The sequence below is a fragment of the Trachemys scripta genome, chromosome 10 (assembly GCF_013100865.1).
Source record: "Trachemys scripta elegans isolate TJP31775 chromosome 10, CAS_Tse_1.0, whole genome shotgun sequence".
NCBI classification, from domain to species: Eukaryota; Metazoa; Chordata; order Testudines; family Emydidae; genus Trachemys; species Trachemys scripta.
Genome location: NC_048307.1, coordinates 66,850,950 through 66,868,393, shown reverse-complemented (window position 1 = coordinate 66,868,393; position 17,444 = coordinate 66,850,950). Strand labels below are relative to the sequence as shown.

The following is a 17,444-nucleotide window of genomic DNA, read 5'->3' as shown; positions in this document are numbered from 1 at the left end:
GTTGTTTCATGTTGTCATAGGTTTCCTTCATATGGACTGCATGACCAACTGGAATTGATGGCAACACATTGCCATTATGCAGTAAAACAGCTTTAAGACTCGTCTTCGATGAATCAATGAACAGTCTCCACTCATCTGGATCGTGAACGATGTTGAGGGCTGCCATCACACCATCGATGTTGTCGCAGGCTACAAGATCACCTTCCATGAAGAAGAATGGGACAAGAGCCTTTTGACAGTCACGGAACATGGAAACCCTAACATCACCTGCCAGGAGATTCCACTGCTGTAGTCTGGAGCTCAACAGTTCTGCCTTACTCTTTGGTAGTTCCAAATCCCTGACAAGGTCATTCAGTTCACCTTGTGTTATGAGGTGTGGTTCAGAGGAGGAGGATGGGAGAAAATGTGGGTCCTGTGACATTGATGGTTCAGGACCAGAAGTTTCATCCTCTTCCTCTTCCTCGTCTGACTCAAGTGAGAATGATTCTGGTGCATCAGTCCTTCTCCGTGGGGCACTGGGCGTATAGCTGATGGAATGTTTGGATAATGCACATCCACTTTTTCTTCTTTAACACACCTTTCCCAACTGGAGGCACTATGCAGAAGTAACAATTGCTGGTATGATCTGTTGGCTCTCTCCAAAATCATTGGCACTGCAAAAGGCATAGATTTCCTTTTCCTGTTCAACCACTGGCAAACATTTGTTGCACAAGTGTTGCAGCATATGTGTGGGGCCCACCTCTTGTCCTGATCTCCAATTTTGCAGCCAAAATAAAGGTGATAGGCTTTCTTAACCATAGTGGTTATACTGCGCTTTTGTGATGCAAAAGTCACTTCACCACAAACATAGCAGAAGTTATCTGCACTGTTCACACAAGTACGAGGCATCTCTGCTCACTTTGGCTAAACAGAAATGTGTCCCTTTGCAAAATTCAAACACTGACAAATAAGAGAGCACAACATTGTATGACTTCTAGAGCTGATATAGGGCAATTTGTTCAGCAGAGTGATGTAAGCTTCATTAGGATTGCATCCTCCATGACTTCTAGGAATAACATGATGCAAATCATATCATGTATGACGCAATACCAGCTTCAGATTGCATCATTCATTGTTTTGCCTAAAAAGCAAGTACTGTCCAAACCCAGTCATAGATTTATTCATAGATCCAGTCAAAGATGTATTTTAGTCATTTCTGGTTTAAATTGAGATCCCTTCCCTTTAAAACTCACTTATCCTCTGCCATCAAGGGTCATATATACTGACCCAATAGCATATCTTGAAAACTAGAGCCAATCGATTTTAAGCATCATTTTCGTTCTCAGTGACCCAGAATTAGTAAAGTTTGACTACATTTATTTCAGAAGTATTTTGGCTGTAGAGCAGCGAGCTATCTACTGTCACACATCAAGGTTTCAAAAGTTCAAAAATGGGTTTCAAAAAATAAATTCACTAGTTAAGTTGGTAAGAATAAAAACTCCATATTGTCAAATGTTTGTGTCGAACTCTCCTAGCCTGCAAATTTTGCGTGTACACATATGGACACACATACCCACAGTTCTATTACATTTTTTTCCTGTAGTAACTGAAATGTTTTTATAATCTTGCTTCTATTATATATCCTTCCAGGCCCCTGATCGTATCCCTGAAGAATTGCCTGTGGTAGACATTCCCTCTGAACTCTGAAAACGTCCTTATCTAGTCCATTAAATGTTAGTTTTGTTTGACTAAGAATATAATGATACAGGAATTAAAGTTGAAAGACTAGATTTACATATTAAAACTCGTCTTCCAGTTTACTTAACAGCAATAAGACAGAACTGCAATCATACCCACTGCTCAAACTACCCCATAATTTTATATTCATATAACTCTAATTAAGAAATGTGCTCCTAATTCTAAATAAACATTTTAATTAGCTTAAAATGTTTATACTCATGTTTATTCATTACACAAGTTATTACATAGTTGTCCAATAGGGGAGTTTTTACACTTTCTTCAAGCTTCTGGCATTAGTCACCTTTGAACAAGGATACCTGACTAGATGGATCACTCGCCTGATCTAATATGGCAATTTCTATGCTCCTGCATAAACTCATATTCGCCCCAAGAAACTTTAAGACATCCCTTTCAGATAAGGACAGCAGAAGTCTGTAAACAAGAATAAATTTATTTTAGATTTAAAGATTTAATGATATACAAAATGTATACAGTATTATATCTTTAATACACTTTACCTTTCCCCCCCATCAACGTAAAACACGATTTAAACAGCTATTGTGTTCGTGCCTTAGGTCTGTATCTATAAGATACACTACTGAATAAAAAAAAAAAAATTTAGAGAGCTTTATATTGCCCTTCAATTAAAAATTACAAATTAGTACCTATGTAACAAACAAAATAAAAATCGCAGCATGAAACTTCAGTTGGACAACAGGTTTTTCTTGTTGAATACTCAACAAGACTTGGGACAGTTAAGTTACATTTTATTGGCATAAAGTTGCATTGCAATCTCCCGTACTTTACATAATGCTAAACCAACCCTAGTCTTTTTTAAATAAGTACCACAAACAACATAACATTAAAGATGTTTCTATACAATTTTAAATACATTTAAAAGTTCATGTGTACATTCTGCTTTGATATACTGGTTTTATGAGATTTTTGGAAGGCATAACTTCAGAAGCAGTCATTACAAGAAAAAGCACTTCCCCGATTTGTTTCTTTTTTTATTTCAACAAGGCAACTTCTTGTTTGGACACCATGTACTCTTTTCTACTATATGATGTAATTATACCAGTCTATCCTGGCTTTATTTGTTACTATTTGACAGTGACTTGATAAAACTGAAATGTATAAAAACAAGAAATTTCATTACACAATTAAGGCTCTATTCCATGAAAACTGGCTTCACACCTGTGAAGCTGAATCCTGATTCAGGAGACAAACTCTTTATTGGAATAGATCCATTTCTGACTTCAACCTCAGCATACTGGCACGATATACACAGATCCTTTGGATCTGTTCCCTTCCAAAGGCCAGATGAAACTACATGGCATCTAATAAGATGGGACACTTCTGACAAAGCCCAGGGAAACCTCTGACAATGAAGAAGGATGCAGTCTCCTATTTCTCTAGCTGGCTGACAGTAAACCAGCTGCCAAACAGACATTTTGCCTTAAAACATCCCAAAAAAAGTCCTTTTAGTCAAGAGCCTATTGCACCACAGGATTAGACGAACCTCCATTGGACAAAAGCAAAACTAAAAATAACCTTCTTCTAAAAAGACCCTTTAAAAACATTTCATAAATTCTTGTCATTCAACCCTTAAAATAATCAGCTGCCAGCTCATCTCTGTAGATGGTTACCACAAGTTGTTAGGTCCTTAGATTACGGACCAGATATCAAAATTCCACTTATAACACTTGGTTCTTTGTTTTGATCTCTCTTTCATTTGATTTTAGTGGAAGACAGATAATCTACAACTTAGTGACACTGTGTAAAGCCAATGTTTGCTCATGTCATTACAGCATCAGATGAATAGAACTAGTTGATTCTGATTCTTTGGTGCAGCTTCCAGGCTGAATTGTCAATTCTGGAGAATCATCCTGAGGAAATATAATTTTGTCAGGCGTATAATCATTTCTCTTCAGATCTACATTGACAAACGAAAAGACACAACAACAACAAAATGAATGTTAATATTTCTTCGTTTGGTAAAATGAAAGGGCCATTAAAATCTTTAAAACACATTTAAAGATCTATGTATGCTTATAACACAAACATCTCCCACCAGGCCCTCAATGTAAAAAAGGGAGTGTAAAAATGGTTTGTTAACTGTTTAAGCGACATTAAGGAAACTCAGTTTTAAAGTCATTTTCAGAACCTCTCACTTCCTTTCTCTTCTGAACCCATTATATTATAGCAGAGCGCCAGCTATCATTAAGGTTAAGAGCAGCTTTTCTGTTTCTAGCTTGACTCTTCCAAGTGCTCTAAAATCTACATGGTTACTTGGATTGCCCTGACATTTGGTATGCCTCATGCTGTGGTGAGGTTCTGTTAGTGACGCAAATTTGGGACCATTTGATACCATCCCTAGAGAAAAAACAACTTTTCTTAAAACTGACATGTTTTGGCAACGAATTTTTGCACACAGATAGAGATCAACCAAGGCTGAAATCATCACACCAGAGTCTCAAACACCTTCAAGCAGAAATCTGGAAAACGTTGGAGGGCACATTGCTAAAATCTGTTTGTCAAGGTTTTATTATTATTTTGTACACAAAATAATGCTTGCTAGCATGGAAGAGGCACATTACAGGGTAGAGGAGTTGGAGGAAATTGGGGTTAGAGGGGCTTGGGGCTGCGCTGAGGGGAAGGGGGTTTATGGGAAAGGTGATTACAGGAAATGGGCGGTAGGAAAGGTGAAAGGTTGGGGGGCTCACAGGGGCAGGGACACTAGGAAAGGAACATGGGGGTAAGTGACAGGGGGAGAATAGGAACAGTGACACCTGTCAGAACCACATTCTTCCCTTCTGTGATTGTGCCATGATCTGCCCGCCCCATCCCACTATGCAGGATCTGAATCCCTCTTCATGCCCCCCATCATGGGATCTAGGAGGCCTTGCCTCTCGCGGGGGGGGGGGGTGTGTGTGTATCTACTCCTCCCCTCTCCCCTCCCTGTGAGAGCCAGGTTCTGGGGTCTTGTCTTTCTGGGTGGGTGTCTGAGTCCCTCTCCCTGTCACCCCCAGATCTTAGTTCACATGAGGGAATGAGCCCATTTCCCTGCCCCCCCCCCCCCCCGCAAAATATGATCTTGGGGAAGCTCTGCCCCTCTGGTGGAGAGCTTTGAACAATCATGCTCAGTCCATGCACCTGGAACACACTGCTGAGACTGAGGTGAGGAGTTGAGAATGGGTATGTAAGATACATACCACAAACTCTCCAGAACTGGGGAGGAGGAATGGGAACATCGACTGACATGAATGGATTAGCTCACCCGTCTCAGAGCTATTGTTTTAGGCTGTATACCTCTATAGAGTGTTCTCATTCATCTGAGACCATCACATTGAGATGAATGGTCCACTTCAGACCTCTCTGAGCCGCCTATGCTTTTAGGATTATGCTGTGCTGGATATCTGCATATTGCAAAGCAGCTGCTGCTGAATTATTTTATACAATATTATAGTGGAGCACTAGTTCTGCTACAGTTAAGATTGAGAAGATTTTTCTGTTTAAATCATTATTTTTTTAAGTGTTCCAAAATCCACACGCACATCCTGATAGTCTTGAAATTTGCTGTGCCTTATAGGGGCTCAGGATAGGGTTAATGATCCAAATTTTGGGACATTTGCACAAGATTATTTTGTGGGAATGTAATCCAAGTATTTTTGATTACAAAAGATCCCTCCTTCCCGTGAAACTCCCCCCCCCTTTTCTTAAAATTCACAGATTCTACCAACTTTGTGTGCGCACACTTGGCTTCAAAAATGTTAATGGTTTAATGGGACAGGAAGGGAGAGTGAGCTGGAAATGGTGAATGGATGGGGGAGGCGGAGAGACACCAGTCTTCTCTCACATGCTTAAAGTGACTGTAATCACCATATAACAAAACAATCAAATTCTGGCGACACAGACCATGTCTGACCACATAGACCATGTCTACACTACCTGCCGGATCGGTGGGCACCTATCGATCCAGTGGGGATCGATTTATTGCGTCTAATCTAGATGCGATAAATTGACCCCCGAGCGCTCTCCCGTTGACTCCTGTACTCCAGCGCCACGAGAGGCACAGGCAGAGTCGACGGGGAAGCAGCAGCAGTTGACTCACCGCGGTGAAGATGCCACGGTAAGTCGATCTAAGTACATCGACTTCAGCTACATTATTCGCATAGCTGAAGTTGCGTAACTTAGATCAACCTCCCCCCCCCCCAGTGTAGACCAGGGCTAAGATTTCTCTCATTGGCTATGTAAACAACTACACGCGCCAAACATTTCAAAATAAGAGTATTATTCCCATTCCACTTAAACAACAAAGCGTACCTGGGGGGTGGAGTGTGTGTGTTTGATGAGTGGGGGTACATTTAGGAACCACATAGCAACCATGTGACCTAGTGGAGAAAAACAGTGAACTGGGAGCTCTATTCCTTGCTTGGTGACTGGCCAAGGCACGTCAGTGCTCTGTACCTCAGCTTCCCCATCTCTACAAGGGGAATAATGATCGCTCCTTGAGATCTACTGAAGGCCTATGTAAGAGCTAGGTATTATTACCTGTTCACAGGAGCATCTGAACTTCACTCCTCCTTGCCTAAATGACCATTAACGCCTACCAACATTTATTTTTCTCGTAAAAAACTAGGAAATTAAATGGCAAAAAACTCTTTAATACAGCATTACGGTTGTCTGGCAATAGTTTGTGCCCTTCCAGAAGGTCAAGTTCAGCAAAACTCAAAGTTGTGAAAACCTGGAAATACAGAGTTAAGGTACATAGCCATGCAACCTTAATTCTGTCCTCTCTGAGTAATGGCCAATACACTCATTGCACACACACTCACATTCTGCCTTTGTCCTGTACTGAAGAGGAGTTCCCTACACTCATGCACTTAGATTGCTCCAAAGTAAAAACATCACCTTATTTTTACAACTCCTTCAGCCTTTTACTACCTCTTCACCCTTATGCACACGATGCATAACGTTTTCACTTATCCTTCATAAAACCCTCAGACCACACTAATCTCCCACCTATGACATCACAATCCACACAACAAGAAGACCCCTATGCAACACAGTACTGAAATGAGGCATACTGGATCTCTCAAGGTACACATGAACCTTTTTCCTTTGATCACACACTCAGGGAGAGGGGCTCTCATACACCGCAGAAAGCCACAGCACCCCAGTTCATCTCAGATCACAATCACAGCTCTTCCACCATTCTAGCTACATTTAACATAGTGAAAGCAGGTGGAGTTCATGTAGATAATTCCCAGTGGCTGTTGCCAGCTCTAGGGAGGCAGAGTTATGGTTGCTTGGGTGTGTACCATAACTCCGTATTTCCTGGTTTTCACAAGTTTGAGTTTTGCTGAATTCAACGTTCTAAAAGGGCGCAAGCTATCGCCAGATAACCGTAACTCTTTAGTAACAAAGTTTTGTGCCACTTAATCAAAAATATTAACACAGCCATTCTACTATGGAAATTGACTCCTTTTGTTGCCAATTACAGTATATGATATTAAAAGTTTCAGGACAAGCCTAGAAGGCAGAACTGAGATTTATCGGTTGCTAAAGTTTTCTAATTACCTGTAAAAGACATACAATACAGACATCAATAGTGCAATCTTTCCTTCATCGCTTTACCAACCCTGACATGGAAGGACCATGTCTAGGATTGAGGACAGTTTAGATTTTATATCCATTTAATCCAAGACATGTCTATTGTGATAGTTGACAAAAGGAGTAAATTAGTTCCAATTATTGTTGTGGGTTTTTTTGTGATATGGTCACCACTTCAGTACAAACTAGATAAGGAACACCAACTCATTTTACACAAGTCATCAAAACTGCTATTAGGCAGTGGTAGCTTTCAGTCACTACAAACTTAAGACTGGATTTGAACTGGCAAATGAGACATGAAAGACTCCATTACACTATTACCCCAAACTGAATCTTTGTAGAATTAGAATACTTACGAATTAAAATAACTCCACCACCTAGTTTAACATGCCATAAGTTTTTGTGCTGATCGTATGCTACTTTTCCTGACTTTATACCTTCCCACCACCTTTCCCAATAATTCGTTTTTGCCAGACACTTTCTTTTACATGACCCAAGCTGGAGTGGGAAGGGGAAAAAGAGAGTCGGTCCCACAGGAACACATTCATCTCCAGAGCCTGAAATGGAACCCAAGATTCCTGAGTCTCGCCATTCCTCTGTGAAACCCACTGGCAAAGGGTGTGTCTCATCCTCTTACTGCTCATCCACATAGAAGATGACAACCTGCTATTGTGATCAGTTATTCAATTACTTCCTGTGAAAGAGGTCTATGCAGTGGATCTAAAGTTTCCAATCCTGCTGATGAACCGCATGGGTATCAATATGATGCCACATGGAGAGAATGGTTACTTACTCTACAGTAAATGTGTTTCTTTGAAATGTTGCAGCCAATATGGTTCTCCCTGTAGGTCCGCATGCACTTCTTGTGTACAAGATTGTTTTTTGAATAGCAGTGTGCACGTGGGCCATGCGTGCCCCATGTCTCCTCATGCTCCTATACAAGGGCATAAAGGATGGGTCAGCCATGACCCTGCCTCAGTTCTCTCATAATTCAAAGCCTGGGATAGCAGGGGACTGAAAAAAGCATAGATGGAGGCAGGTCACGGGATCCATGCTGATTCTTTGAGTATGTGTCAGTGTAGGAGACTGACAAGCAGCATCTCTTCAGAATGGTGGGAATGAGAAGTTTCAGCTGCATCAGCTGAATGATGATTGTAGGACTAATATCTCAAATTTAGCATCAGATCTACAGCTAAATCTAATGAATAATGCTTGACAAAGGTCACAATAACACCACCTTGCAGATCTCAGAATGTGACATTTCTGAGGGAGGTAGAGGATGTTTCTTGAGCTCTAGTGGAGTGAGCCTTGCCAATTGTTAACACAAAAAGTTATATTATCCATTTCAGTGTCCTCTGAGAGATGGCTTCACCTTTAGGAATGTCCAGCCATGGCTATAAAACAGACAGGGAAACAGTCTGCTTTATTACATTGATAGCACCAAATCATTCAAAGTCTTGGATACATCTAGTGTGTAATTTCTTTTCTCCAGTCCAGAGTGTGACTTCATGAAGAAGACAGGCAAGCTAATCCACTTGGTTTAGATGAAATTCCGACACTATCTTCCAAATGAACTATAGGTGAGGTCCACCATGTTCCTACTGAATGTAATATAAGGAGGCTCGGCCATAGGTGCCTGAAACGCTCTCTCTTGGCTGAAGTAGTAGTCACTAGAAAGCCTGTCTTCAGTGTAAGTGATGCTGGGAGCAGTCCAACAGAGGTTTGAATGGAGGTTCCATTAGTTTCAGGAGGACCAGACTGAGGTCCCAGGCAGCGGTAGGTTCTCTGACTGGTGGGTAAACATGCAATAGTCCTTTGAGAAACTTTGATATTGTGGGGAGCAAAGACTGAACATGACTGTACTGGCAGATGGCAAGCTGAGACTGTTGTGAGGCAGACCTTAAGAGAGCTGAACAAGGGACCAGCCTGTTTTAAAGTGTAATAGATAGTTGAGAATCTGTGGTATCTAAGCCTGGACCAGATCCAGACCATGTTGGGATACCCTTTTCAAGAACCACTTGCATTTAGATTAATACATTCTTCTGGAAGATGTCTTCCTGCTCTGTACTAAGATTTCCTGGACTTGCAGGGAGTGATCTGTGTCCTTGTTACTCTGCCACCCAAATAGCCACATAGGTGCAGCAACTTCATGTCTGGATAGAATATCTGATTATGGTATTGTGAGATCAGGTCTGGGTAGTCTGGGAGTTGGATTGGATGCTGGGTGCACATTTGTAGTAGGTCTGTCAACCAAAACTGTCTCAGCCAATACACAGCTACAAGAATGATCATGATTCTGTCTCCTTTGATTTTGGAAATCACCCTGAGCAATCTGTGAAAAGGTACATAGAAGGCCTTGAGCCCACTGGAAGAAGGCAGGCACCAGTAACAACCTAGATTCAGAACTGCTCTGGATCAAAAGCTCTTGCACTTGGCACTGATACTGGTGATCAACAGATCTATTACCAATATCCTCCAATGTAGGAATATTTGCTTTATGATGGATTTCTGCAACGACCCCTCATGAGTGGTGACTCTTTGCTCAGGAAATCTGCTAAGGTTGTTGATGACATTCGGGAGGTGAAGGTCAATCAGGGTTATCCCATGTTTGTGGCACAATGTCCATTAGTTTGATGGCTTCTAGGCAGAGGGTAGATGCACGTGCATTTCCTTGCCTGTTCATGTAGTGTGTTGTGGAGGTGTTTGTCAGGACCTGCACTGAAGAGTTTTGAAGAACTGGTAAGAAGGCCATGCAGGCTAGACTGATGGCTTTGAGTTCCAGAGCATAGATGTGAAGCCCCATGTCCTCTGGGGCCTAAGTCTCTTGCATTTGTAGGTGATCCAGGTGGACTCCCCAGCCTGTTCCTGATGTGTCCATGTTAAGGTCTTTGTTAGGGAGGGGCTAGAGAACAGTCCCCCTCCACACACATTTCCAGGTTTCTTTCACCAGCTCAGTACTGTGACATGAGGTGAGACCACCACTTTCTTGTTCATCTGGTGTCTTGTTGGAGAACAAACTGAATTGGAACGATTGCGGGTAAAATCTGGCAAGAAGTGTCACGTACGTGCACACCAACATATGACCTAGCAGCTCCAGACACAGCCATACCGTCATAGTCAGGCTCGAGTCACACACTAGCGACTGCATCAACAAGAACCCAGTCTTTGGGAAGAAAACTCTTGCTGAATGGTTGTCAATCAGGGCTCTGAACTCTATCATCTGTGATGGGATGAGATACTATTTTTTGTAGTTCACTAGGAAGCCTAATTGGGTGAACAGGGAAAGGGTGAAATTTGCAGCCTCCTGCTGGGATCTGCTCTGATGAACCAATTGTCCAGGTAATGATAAAAATGAATGCCTAAAAAGAAAAAAGTGTTCTGCTACCAACTCTAGGCATTTTTTGTGCCATGGAAAGTCCAGATGTCAGTACCTTGTACTAGCAATAGCTGGGTCCCACTATGAATCCTAGGTACTCCCTGTGGGCCAGATGGATGGCTGTGTGGAAATATGAATCTTGCAAGTTGAGACCCACAAGCCAATCTTGAGCTTGCAGATATGGAATGATGGAGGCAAGCATTACCATCCTGAATCTGAGGAAATATATATATTTGTTCAGTCTCGTCAGGTCTAGGATAGGAGAACCACCCCTTTCTTCTTTGGGATAAGGAATCATGGGGAGTGGAAGCATTTTCCCTATGTACTCCCACAGTACTACTTCTATGGCTTCCAGATGAAGAAGTTATTTCTGTTTGTAACAGGCTCTCATGGATAGGGTCCCTAAGAAGGGTTGATGAGGGGGGCACGTAGGGAGTAGTAAATGAAACTATATAGGGTAGCCTTGAGTGGTCATGTCTAATGCCCATTTGTTGGCTGTGCTAGCAGCCCAGGATAGATGGAACATGGCAAGGCAGTTCCTGAAGATAGGTGTAGGCTTCTGATAGCCAAAATATCAGCAACTTTGGGTATGTCTACACTACGAAATTAGGTCGATTTTATAGAAGTCAATTTTTAGAAATTGATTTTATACAGTCGATTGCGTATGTCCACACTAAGCACATTAAGTCGGCGGAGTGTGTCCTCACTACCGTGGCTAGCATCAACTTATGGAGCAGTGCACTGTGGGTAGCTATCCCACAGGTCTCTGCCGCCCATTGGAATTCTGAATTAAGCTCCCAATGCCTGATAGGGCAAAAACATTGTCGCGGGTGGTTTTGGGCACATGTCGTCAGTCGCCCCTCCCTCTGTGAAAGCAACGGCAGACAATCATTTTGCTCTTTTTTTCTGGGTTACCCGTGCAGACGCCATACCACGGCAAGCATGGAGCCCGCTCCGTTCAACTATAGGGTGAGCAAGTGCAGAATGTGCCTTTGGACATTTCAAAGCTCACTGGTGCTGCTGGTCAGCGCAACCAACATTCCCATTGTTATTGCTGCTTGCTGTATGCTCCATAATATCTGTGAGAGTAAGGGGGAAGACGTTTATGGCAGGGTGGGAGGTTGAGGCAAATCACCTGGCATCCAATTTTGAGCAGCCAGATACCAGGGCAATTAGAAGAGCACAGCAAGGCGCACTGCACATCAGAAAGGCTTTGAAAACCAGTTTCATGACTGGCCAGGTTTCGGTGTGACAGTTGTGTGTGTTTCTCCTTGATGCAAACCCATCTCCTTTGTTGTTTTTAATTGACTGTAAGCCAACCACCCTCCCCCCTTCGAAATAATGTAATTATTGTTTTGAAACCATGCATTCTTTCTTTATTAATTAAAAAAAAAAAAAAAGAAGAGATAACAGACAAGGTAGCCCGGGTGGGGGAGGAGGGAAGGACAAGGCCACGGCCACATTGCTTATTGTAGCCACACTAAAAATCAAACTGTTTGAATGGCAGCCTTCTGTTGCTTGGGCCATCCTCTGGAGTGAAGTGGCTGGGTGCCTGGAGCCTCCCCCACCCCACGTTCTTGGGCGTCTGTATGAGGTGGCTATGGAACGTGGGGAGAGGGGAGGTGGTTATACAGTGGATGCAACGGGGGGGTCTGTGCTCTTGTTGGCTTTCCTGCAGCTCCAACAGACGCTTCATCATGTCCGTTTGTCCCCCATTGGCCTCAGCATCGCGTCCTGCCTCCACTCTTCACGCTCACTTAATTCTTTCCAGGCCTCTGCCACTGAATGCCTCCATGCATTAAGCTGTGCCCTATCAGTGCGGGAGGACTGCATGAGCTCGGAAAACATGTCATCACGAGTGCGTTTTTTTCACCTTCTAATCTGCGATAACCTCAGGGACGGAGATGATAGGGGGACGATTCTGGGGGACTGCATGGTCACCTGTGCTGCTGAGTTCACCATGCTGACCAAACAGGAAATGAAATTCAAAAGTTCCCGGGCCTTTTCCTGTGTACCTGGCTAGTGCATAGGAGTTCAAAGTGCTGTCCAGGGCAGTCACAATGGAGCACTCAGGGATAGCTCCCGGAGGCCAATACCGTCCATTTGCGTCTGCACTACCCCAAATTCAACCCAGCAAGATCGATTTTAGCATACTCCCCTCACCGGGGAGGAGTACAGAAGTCGATTTTAAGAGCCCTTTAGGTTGACAGAACAGGGTTTGTTGTGTGAACGCAGTCATTTTTAAATTGACCTAACGTGGTTAAATTCGACCTAACCCTGTAGTGTAGACCAGTCCTAAGCCAATCACCTGAGGAATAAGATGGCATCCGCTGCCTTACAGGGATTGATATTTATAAGGCTTCCTGTAGAGACAGATAGACAGACCTGTGTAAATTCCTGGGGATCTTAATATAGCCCCTTGAGTCCTTGAGGGAATGGAGCACTTAATCTGTTTTCTGGCTAATGAGCTCCATTCCCTTGAAAGGCAGGTCTTTTATTGTGGCCTGTAATTGACATGTTATACCTGTTGCCTGGAGCCATGAGACTGGTCTCATAGCAATGTCCATGGCCTTTGATCTTGCGGCCATATCAGAAGCATACATGGCTGACTGCAGTGATGTTCTCAAAGCATGTGCCTCTCCTTGAAGATACCTTCCATTTCATCCCTGCCATCCTGCAGGATTTTTGAAAGGAAGAGTGATGCTGTCCCACATGGGGTAATTGTATTTGGAAAACAGTGCTTGGTAGACCACCACACAAAGCAGCATGAGAATGATAAATATGAGTTTCACCCATACAGGTCTTAATTTTTAGGCTCCTTATCCTTAGGATTGCCTTAAGTGGACTTCAGTTGCTCTTGTGCTGCAAAGATGACCAAAAATCCTGGGTTTGGGGGATTCAATCTTTCTGCAGCACCAGATATCTTTTTCTCCACCTGTTTGGGGGAGGAAGAGCAGCCAGGGTCTGTCTGCCTTGGTCCTTTGGATAGTCCAACAATGCTTTCATTTTTCGGGGGAGCAATTCTGGCCTGTGTCGTCATGCTCAGGACATCAAAAAGCTTATGAGACTTTTCCTGAATAAATACAATATTAATCTCAGCAATTTGGGACAGGAAGTCCTGGAAGATTTTAAAGTTGTCTATTGCTGGAACAGGTGCTAGTGTTACTGCCTGGCCCAGTGATAAGGAGGATCCCTGGGAAGAGACTGGAGTTGTCCCTCTATTGACTCCTGTTCCTGTCGGCCCACATCCAGTTCCAGTGCAAGTGGTCTTGCCAGTGAAGCTGAACAATTTTTTTCTAGACATGTGGGAGGATGATCTGCTACTCAACAGATGGGAGGATGGTCCCCCGTAAGGTCAATATGACCATAGTAGCATGCCATATTTGTATTAACCTGGTTGAAGTTGGCCAGTCCAGTGACACTCCCACACTGATACTCAAAATGCTGGCAACAAGTAGTATTTTAGTGATAGTGAGGAGCAAAGTATCTCCTCATGGAAGGTCTGATATCCATCCACCTTTTTGGTACTGGCAACGTCGCTGGGGTGATATGGATGCTTCTACAACATATCTGAGTTTCTTGCTCAGCTCAGTCAGTAATGAGTCTATTGTTCTGCCCAAATGCTAAGGGGCTTTGTGTTTTGAGGAGTGGTGTCTCAAGTCCGTCCTCCAGGAGCTACCGGCAGTCTTGGACCTATGCTTATGTTTGGACTGACTATATAAATTGGTGTCCCCTTTATGGGGTGGTGCAGGTGCTGGCTTTATAGTCTGTGGGTGGGGCACAGGAGCTGGAGTTATCTGCATCAGGTCTATGGTGCCAAGGTAATCAGTGACATTGAAGGGGCTGGTGCCGAGATTATTGGCACCAAGATCTTATGCATTGGTGACTTTGCTGATGTTAAGGTGGTCAGCACTGATGGTGCTGACTCTGCTCACGTACTCATCACCTTCTTTCCACTGCCTGATTCTGGAGTATGAAGAGAGCTTGAGGGATTACTGGTCAATACTCATTCATCTGGCCTTGCTCTAGTCATAACTATCACCTTTGGGTCTGAAGTGATCCACATGGATCACTACAGTAGATGTACTTTGATCCTAACATACCTGAACTTGTGTGTACTGGCAGAGAAAAACTTGCACACAAAGCACTTATCCAGGATATGGATCCCTCCTAGATAGGAGAAGCATTGGTTGTGCCCATTCTTTAGGGGGATCAGTCCATTGCAGGAGGGGCAGGATTTGAACTCAGAGTTTGGAGTGCCATGCAGTGTGGTGGTTGGCACAAAGCGCCTCACCTCACTATATCGGGGGTGGGGGGCAGGATGAAGTTTGAAAACCCTCTTGCAATCTATTTTCTTATTTTTAGAATGGTCCTTATACGTGAACTGTGAAGATAAGATTTCCTCACCAGGGATCGTAGTTTTCTGTGATTAAAAAGCCCCCCTGAAATTCTCTGATAAAAAAAAACAAAAATCCTTTTTTCCCCCATGATTAAAATGAAACGGGGAACTTGAGTTTCCCTAGCCATAATATAGATAGCTATCAGTTGAACACGTTTTATTGATATATTTACAATTTTTAAACAAGTTCAAAGCCTGCCAGTGCCAATCAGAATAATAAAATCGAATTAATAAACTGATCAAGTCACAGTGCAATTTTTTTTTACTGTTGTCGATGGCCATGCTGTTTCAGCCTCTTGTTTTCATTTCTTTTCATTCGGTTAATGTTTAGTGCTTTCAAGGTGTTCTACAATTGTCTGCCTTCAAACGTAATCTACAGCCTTGCTGCATACAGTACAAAACAGCACATTACAATCAATGTGAAATTTGTCCTTGCCAAGTTCAGCAACACAGTCTTTAGAGGTGATTTTTAAAGTTTTCGGCATCTTTTCGTAACTTTAATTACTCACTTCTAGCAGCTGAAGTGAAATTTGAGGTGCATTAAAACACGAACCCCTATACACTATTGAGAACCTCTATACCGGGGTGGGCAAACTTTTTGGCCTGAGGGCCACATTGGGGTTCCGAAACTGTATGGAGGGCCTGTAGTGTACTAAATTGCTCCCTGTAGGAATGTGCTACTTACGGCTGCCAGTCCTGGTGCTCTGAGTGGCATGGTAAGGGGGCGGGGAGCGGATAAGGGGTAGGGGGTCCCGGGAGGCAAAGCCTTCCCTACCCGTGTGTAGTGTTTTAAATTACTCCCTGTAGGAATGTGCTACTTACGGTGTACTACTTACAGCTTCCAGTGCTGGTTCTCCCTAAGTAGCACATTCCTACGGGGAGCAATTTAATACAATACTCTTGCAGCTGCGCTGCCCGGCAGGAGTTTGCAGCCCCACTGCCCAGAGCGCTGGGGCACGGCGAGTTGAGGCTGCGGGAGGATGGGGGAGTGGGGACAGTGGGGAAGGGGCCAGGAGATAACCTCCAGGGCCGGGAGCTCAAGGGCTGGGCAAGACAGTTCCATGGGCCGCATGTGGCCCACGGACCATAGTTTGCCCACCTTTGTTCTATACACTGGAAACAGTTGATTGGAGTATGTTTAGCTATGTAAATTTAAAGCACATTAAAAAATAAACCACAAAAGGAGGACGTTGCACCATTGAATAAGTAACACTGGTACTTTCACTAAAATTTAGTTAATAGTTAAGGTTAAGATTTGGTCACAGAAGTCGCGGATGTCGCAGAATCTGTGACTTCCAGAGACCTCTGTGACTTCAGCCTCTGGTGGTCGGGAGCTGCAGGGTCCCCTGCCACCCGTGAGGGCAGGGAGCTGCGGAGTACGTAAGAATGGCCATACTGGGTCAGACCAAAGATCCATCTAACCCAGTATCCTGTCTTCCGACAGTGGCCAATGCCAGGTGCCTTAGAGGGAACGAACAGAACAGGTAATCATCAAGTGATCCACCCCGTTGCCCATTCCCAGCTTCTGGCAAACAGAGGCTAGGGACAGCATCCCTGAACATCCTGGCTAATAGCCATTGATGGACCTATCCTCCATGAATTTATCTAGCTCTTTTTTGAACCCTGTTATAGTCTTGGCTTTCACAACACCCACTTGAAAGGAGTTCCACAGGGTGACTGTGTGTTGTGTTAAAAAATACTTCCTTTTGTTTGTTTTAAATCTGCTGCCTATTAATTTCACCCCCAGTTCTTGTGTTATGAGGAGTAATAACACTTCCTTATTTACTTTCTCCACACCAGTCATGATTTTATAAACCTCGATCATATCCACCCTTAGTCATCTCTTTCCCAAGCTGAAGAGTCCCAGTCTAAATTAATCTCTCCTCATATGGAAGCTGTTCCATACCCTAATCAGTTTTGTTGCCCTTTTCTGAACCTTTTCCAATTCCATTATATCTTTTTTGAGATGGGGCGACCACATCTGCACGCAGTATTCAAGATGTGGGCGTACCATGGATTTATATAGAGTCAATATGACATATTTTCTGTCTTATTGTCTACCCCTTTCTTAATGATTCCCAGCATTCTGTTTCCTTTTTTGACTGCCGCTGCACATTGAGTGGATGTTTTCAGAGAATTATCCGTGACTCCAAGATCTCTGTCTTGAGTGGTAACAGCGAATTTAGATCCCACCATTTTATACGTATAGTTGGGAATATGTTTTCCAATGTGAATTACTTTGCATTTATCAACACTGAATTTCATTTGCCATTTTATTGCCCAGTTTTGAGAGATCCTTTTGTAGCTCTTCGCAGTCTGCCTTGGACTTAACTA

General features: G+C 43.3%; 1 protein-coding gene across 1 annotated transcript in view; it reads right to left on the bottom strand.

The window, feature by feature from the left end:
* Positions 1–2,154: 2,154 nt before the first annotated feature.
* TRPM7 (transient receptor potential cation channel subfamily M member 7) overlaps positions 2,155–17,444 on the bottom strand; it is a gene marked incomplete in the record, with an annotated part of 126,184 nt that continues 110,894 nt past the window's right edge. The window contains 1 exon segment of the mRNA XM_034782908.1: positions 2,155–3,655. Within this exon segment, the coding sequence (XP_034638799.1) occupies positions 3,525–3,655 (131 nt within the window).